Below are 6568 nucleotides of genomic sequence, written 5' to 3'. Positions count from 1 at the left end.
TTTTTTTTTCACAGCTTAGCTCAAATTATTTATACTTATAGAAACTTGTGTAGTTTCACGGGTCTTGTATATTATAATCATTTTATGCCTGTATCTGCTCAAATACTGGTTTATACACTCTCAGAAAAAAAGGTACGGAACTGTCACTCTTGTCACTGGGGTGGGACCCTCAAAGGTACTTCTTAGTACCTTTTAGTCAGGGAACATAAGTGCACCAGAATCAATTAAAATTCTATATTCTAAGTTGTACTGACTCCACACACCCCGTCTCGTCTCCAGGCTTTTTATTTTATTGCTCTGTTTTAAAACATTTGGTGATGAAAAGGTACAAATATGTACTTTTCACCTGGAAAAACTTATTTAAGGTTCACAATCAGACCTTAAAACCACTGTTGTACCTTTGAGGGAACATTTACATTGTTTGTACCTCAATGAACGAAAATGTACCTGCACAGAACCTTTATTTCTAACAGTGTAGCATTGAAAACATTGACCCCAAACTTTTGAACGCTGATGTGTATTTGTCATAGAAACAAATTTCAAGCATTTACATGTAAGACTCAGAATGTCTTGATGATTATGAAAACATTCGTCTAACAACGTTAGACTGGCACTGTTTAGACGTGTGGAGCTGATTCTAGATCAGCCGCTCTCCACTGCTGAACAGGACCATGAGTGCAGTGTGTTGCAAAAGGAGCAGACCAGGTCTAAATGGGGTTTGTCTCTGCACTCTACGTTCAGACACATGCACACAGACTCTCACACAGTGTGGTTATCACTCACTGGCATGTGCAGGGGGTCTTTATCACACTGCTACACACCCTCCGTAGCTCTGGAACGTTCTCTGGGTGTCCAAGGCCGCAGATACCAAAGTCAGCTTCGGCTCTCCTACTTGTGCTTCCGGCCAAGATACACACCCACAGAGCAACGGCAGACGCATCACATTACGGCCTTGGCGTACGCACATCTCAATCTTATTATGACACTGGATTTGAAAGCCAAGCGTCTTCCATTGTGTCTCCCTGATCAGCTTTCTTTAATTCAGCTCTCAAAGCTGATCTTCCTCATTAAAGATAGTGGATTGTATTTACTCAGCACATGGACACACACACAGCGTCACCGTTACTGTGTAGTCGTTCCCACAGAGAGACAGCTGGCTCAGTTAACTGGGAGAGGTCATGCAGAGGTCATAAAAGGCCTGTTTACACCTTTCATCAGTTGTTTTTAGGGATCGAATCATGTTCAGATTTCACTGCACCGCATGAAAGGCCAGATGTAAACACCCCCCAAGAGGCATTGTGAGCAGATTACAAACAGATCCTTGAATGTTGCAGTGCTGCTGTTGTTTTTACAGTGTTGATTTTCTGGGTTACGCAAATGAAAAAATGTCATCAGAACATATTTTGTACATGATTCTAGTAGCGTACTACTCGAGAGAACCGGAAACAATCCGCTACTTGTGCGTGCGTGGCTGCTACTGCACAAATACAACACAGCATGACCAGCAATGTTAGGGGTTTTGTTAAATTTCTGTGTTTTTGTTTTAAGAAAACAAAAAACAAGGTGGTTCTTCAAGGGTTATTTTGTAAAGACTGTGGTTCTATATAGAACCATGAACACTCAAAGAACCCATGGTGAAATGGTTCTTCACATAGATGGTGTTCAGATAGTGTTGTATATGGTTCTATACAGAAGCATTTTGAAAATGGTTCTTCAAAACACCACAAAGAGTTCTGCTATTGTTACAGTGTCAAGCTTCTAGGAATAGAAGAACGCTTTTTGGTGCTATATAGAACCATTTTCAAAAGGTTTATGTATAGAACCATATACAACACATTCTCCATCAATCTGAAGTAGCATTTTGCTATGCAAAGAATTATTTGAGTGTTCTATATAGAACTATTGTCTTTACAAAAGAACCCTTGAAGAACCACTTTTGGTAGATATGACCACGTTTTGGTTAAAAAAAAATTCACGGCGTCCAAAGTAAAATGCAGCCAGTCTTGTGATGAATGTGCCGTCGGAGGATGCATTTTTCAGATGGACCATGTGGACATTAACAGCAGAATATTTCTTCTTAATATTCATAATAAACTCAAACATCCAAAGCTGGAATTCACTCTCGAAACCAAAATGACTAGAAAAAAAAATCACCTCTTTTTTTCATGCTACAGATGTGCACACGTATATGGTTAACCATTCCAGGTGCCAGTATTCAAGCAAACACTTTTCGCTAGTATAGGCCAGCAATGCATCAAGTCTGAAGATGTTATGTGCGACAGTTACAATATACTGTGCTACAAAGAAAAATGCTTGCCTTAATGCGAACGCATTTGCCAAGGACGCATTGTTAAGGACCTGACTGCGAAGGCAGAGCTGAAAGTAGGCTAACTGCTCTAGCTGCAATTAGCTAAAACCAAAAACAGTAAAACCATATTTCTCTGTTCTCTGTGTTACCCTGGAACTAACTTGCATTGATTATCTCTAGTGTTAGCATTAGATCATTAGCTCATCTGAAGGGGCAGCCTCTGTAGCTCCAGATAAAAACCTACCAGTTTAACCCATGAGCGAAAGTGGTCCTGTGCTTTTTACTGAATAATAAAAATGTGTAATGTATTCTTCTTTGTGCTGCTAAATTAATATCAGTCAAAACTAGCCAAATAATCGTAGTCATGAATGTTAGCTCTACTTTTAGCAAAATGTTAATTCATAAACTCATTAATTCTCAAATTAAAATGAGTTAGAATAGCAATTTAACACTGTACATTACGTGTTGATGTAACTGGAGGCATGTTTTTCTACCTCTGTGTTTGTGTAAGTTCAGTTTTTTTGCAGTAGTTGAATAAATGTCTCCTAAATCAGCCCCTCACAGGATCAAAGCATTAAATACAGCGTAATGGAAAACAGTGCGCGGCATAAAATCCCATAAAAGGCTGCCACACGGCCCAGTGGTCAGTCCATTAAAAATACATGGCTCTTTGTTACCGGATCAAACCTTGGAGTGGGTATGCCTGCCGATGTGTGTGTTTGTATGTGTGTAAGGGTCAAAGAAAGATTGAAGACGAGTACAGTTGTGTGCAAAAGTCTGGGCATCCTGATCAAATGACGTTTTGTTGATAGTAAAAGTGAAATAAATTCACAGGCTCTAAAGAGAACACACTTCTGCACAAATCACTGTTTATTTGCTGAATTTAACATATTGGGGAAAACAATTGGCCTGTGCAAAAGTTATGGTACTTAAGCTCAGCAAGTAAATAGAAATTGTGCACAAAAATTAGCAGAAAAAATGTCGGATTTAAGTATGTCCTGTAATTTTATCAGGGGGCTCATACCTTCGCATGTGATTGGACATGTAAAGCCTATATAGAGAACATCTACTCTGTACAATCATATACAGCCTGATCTGTGTTTGGCTCTGAATAATTTATAATGCAGGGTGGAAATCTGCTCAGGCTTCAGTTACCCACAAGCAGGTCACCCTTATTTTACATGCGCCAGCACACCACTGCAATTGTGTGTGAACTAATGTAATAGTAAGTGCTTTAGAGGTATTACTGCCGGCCTTAGTCTTTTTTGAGATTTGGTCCTCTTTACAAAATAGGTTCATAATTAACATTTTTATTATGATACTATTGTCAGTAATGATCTGTGTGGTTACACATATCTTAAAAATCTGCATAAAGTGGTGTACGAGCTGCCTAGATTAGAACTCTGAATCGTCTATAGTTTAAAGACCCATATACAAGCCCATAATTCAGTTCCTCTGTGAATAATATGTCTGATGACTGATACCTAAAAAATAAGCCTGCAGTTTAATGAATGTACTTTGATACCTGCAAGTCTACCTAGTGGTTTTGTGGAACTCTCCCAAGGTGTGATCTCATAAAGGAGAAATCTCACTTAAGTCTCATATAAGCCTGTGGTTAGTGTTAGCAGTCTAGCTGGACTTTATCAGCATTTTCCACTCCTCTTCGCAGGTATGAGTGTATTTTATTACACAGAATCTCTCAGTTATCTGGATAACTTAAGCTTAACTCTTCTCCTATTGGAGTTTTGGCTGACTGAGAGATCCTGTTTTGTGCAACATGCTCTAGTCTACAGAATAAAGATCTGATATTCAACTACATTCTTTGCTCTGTTATCTCTAGGTCTTCCAGAACAGTACTACAGCTTGGTGTGGTTCCTGAGCCCCATCCTGGGACTCATGTTCACCCCTCTGATCGGCTCGGCCAGTGACCGCTGCACGCTGCGCTGGGGTCGCCGCCGGCCCTTCATCCTGGCACTGTGTGTGGGCGTACTGCTTGGTGTTGCACTCTTCCTCAATGGATCTCTGATAGGTGAGCCCCAGGACAGGAAAAAGAGATTACATACATACATTCATACTTTTATACATGCGTTATACAAGCTACATTAAGTACATTCTGTAAATCTAATGCACCATTGATTTAATGTATGTTTTGAGAAATACTTTTTGGTCTAAATGTTTAGACTTAAATGCTTGGGATTTATGTCTAAGACAGATTCAAGATATAAATTATGTCTGTTTTTTTTAAATGTCACTTCTTATTCCACCACAGTTATACACTCTAGTCAGTATGCACTTTTTTTGGGCACTCCTCTTATGTCATCATCATATATTATAATAGCAACACCTTAGCAACCACCTGGGATACAATAGCAATGGCCTAGCCACACCTTAACAACTACCCAGGATTGCTTAGCTACAGCCTAGCTACACTTCAGCAGCCACCTGGGATACCATAGCAACCTTATAGCAGCACCATAGCAACTACCTGGAATTACTATGTAAACCCAATTAAGTTATCAAAAATAATCAACAGTATCTTGCAGCTGCTGAGCCAACTTTTTCCATCTTTCTAGTTTTCATTTAGAACTTTAGTGACATTTAGAATTGAAAAAATGTTCTGCCATTTATCACTGGCACATAGCCAGTACATGCAAAGACTTCTGATTGAATACATTCCGATTATAGATTAAGACTGAGGTGTTTATTCTCACTCTAATCAACAATCTGATGGAAAATCTCAGTTTACATGCTCACTACAAGTGATCAGTTTCAAAATTCCGCGCACGGGTAGAGAACCACTTAGTGTAGACATTACCATGACGAGCATCACGTGAGTCCAGTCAGAGTGAGATGAGCAGCAGTGAGCAGTGCCTGTGTTTTTAATTACTTTAAAATGATGTCAGACTCAGGAAAACGTCCTTCACATGTACTTATTAAAGAAGGCCGAGAGGAAGACGTCGCGTTCTGAGACACATAAGCTGGACGTTCATCCCACCACCATCTTTTAAAGATCAGAGCATAAACTTCGTCTCCTCTGCAGACCAGTTTCTGCTCCACCATGTTGAATGTTATAAACTTTTGCTGTGACGTGACAAACATGATCAGAACGGACTTAAATTTTCCGATAGGGAATGTAATCAGATACAGGCGTTTACACGGATATTATTCTTCTACTTAATGGATTATTTACAGGATTACCCACATCGTTCAGTTGGATAGAAAGTGTACTAGTGGACTAGTCTGTTCCGATTGAGTTGTCTACATGGACATGCATGTAAACATGGCTACTGGTTATTACTATGTGTGCCCCATTAAAAGTTAATTAGTGGAATGTGTGTCCTTGATAATGTGCTGGAGCCAGGGAACTGCATTGTGAGGCAGGATAAGTCTAATTAGCATTCAGTAGCAGATGTTCAATATTTCTGGTTGTAGTTATGCCATATTTGTTATTTAAGGATGTAACAATACAACATATCATATTGTATTAGATTCTATTGCACTGTCTCCTATTGTCTCTCATCATATCGTGACCAATTTGAATTCTGAATTTTGTGAATCATTACGCCCCGAGTATTATTACTGTTATTCTAAAATGTATAAAAAAGTACAATATGAAACAACCTCTAAGCAGACTGGGGCTGTTTCCAAACTTTTGACTCATCCTGGCCTTAAGACTCATTGCCAGTTTTAGCCTGTGTAACTAGTAAGTGGCGTATATCTTCACAAAAATGCTGTGTCAGTTTCCTGATGGAAAGTCTTTTCTGTTTGCCAGATTATGAGACAACATTTCATTCAAGAAGTCATTTCAAATCAGCCATGCAGCCATTAGCATGCAAGTGTTATGAGCCGTTCAAAGTTTCCATGGACGGATCACTTTTCTGCCAGCATTACTTCCTCATTTGACACTCCTCTGACTCTCCTGTTCACCGGAGCTGCGGCTCTGGGGCTTCGGAAGGCTTGGAGCTGGTGTGATTTTTCACAGGAACGTCACAGCTCTTGGCACTGCGTAACAGAACGCCGTGAGCAGCACCAGTCAGCTGGTTCATTTTCTATTTCAGGCAGGAATCTTGCACCACGAGCCACACCGCACCTCTTTCAGAACCGCAGCTCCTGCTGGCAGGCAAGAAAGCACCTGAGACCTGAACCTCAAGATTTTTCTCTTTTATCTCTGTATAATTATAGCAAGTTAATTAAAATTCATATTCACAGAAACGCAGCCTTACAAAACTCCTGGGCCGTAACCCTGTGGCTGAACTCCGT

General features: G+C 39.9%; 1 protein-coding gene across 2 annotated transcripts in view; it reads left to right on the top strand.

The window, feature by feature from the left end:
* The window catches only part of LOC118806186 (solute carrier family 45 member 4), a 90200-nt gene that overhangs the window by 61878 nt on the left and 21754 nt on the right, over positions 1-6568 (top strand). For both annotated transcript variants that reach the window (XM_036567595.1, XM_036567596.1), the window contains one exon: positions 4149-4337. In XM_036567595.1, the coding sequence (XP_036423488.1) occupies positions 4149-4337 (189 nt within the window). The remainder of the gene's footprint in view (positions 1-4148; positions 4338-6568) is intronic.

This window comes from Colossoma macropomum, unplaced genomic scaffold (genome assembly GCF_904425465.1).
Source record: "Colossoma macropomum unplaced genomic scaffold, Colossoma_macropomum, whole genome shotgun sequence".
Classification (NCBI taxonomy): domain Eukaryota; kingdom Metazoa; phylum Chordata; class Actinopteri; order Characiformes; family Serrasalmidae; genus Colossoma; species Colossoma macropomum.
Note: the sequence above shows the minus strand (reverse complement) of the source record. Positions and strands in the feature narration are given on the sequence as shown.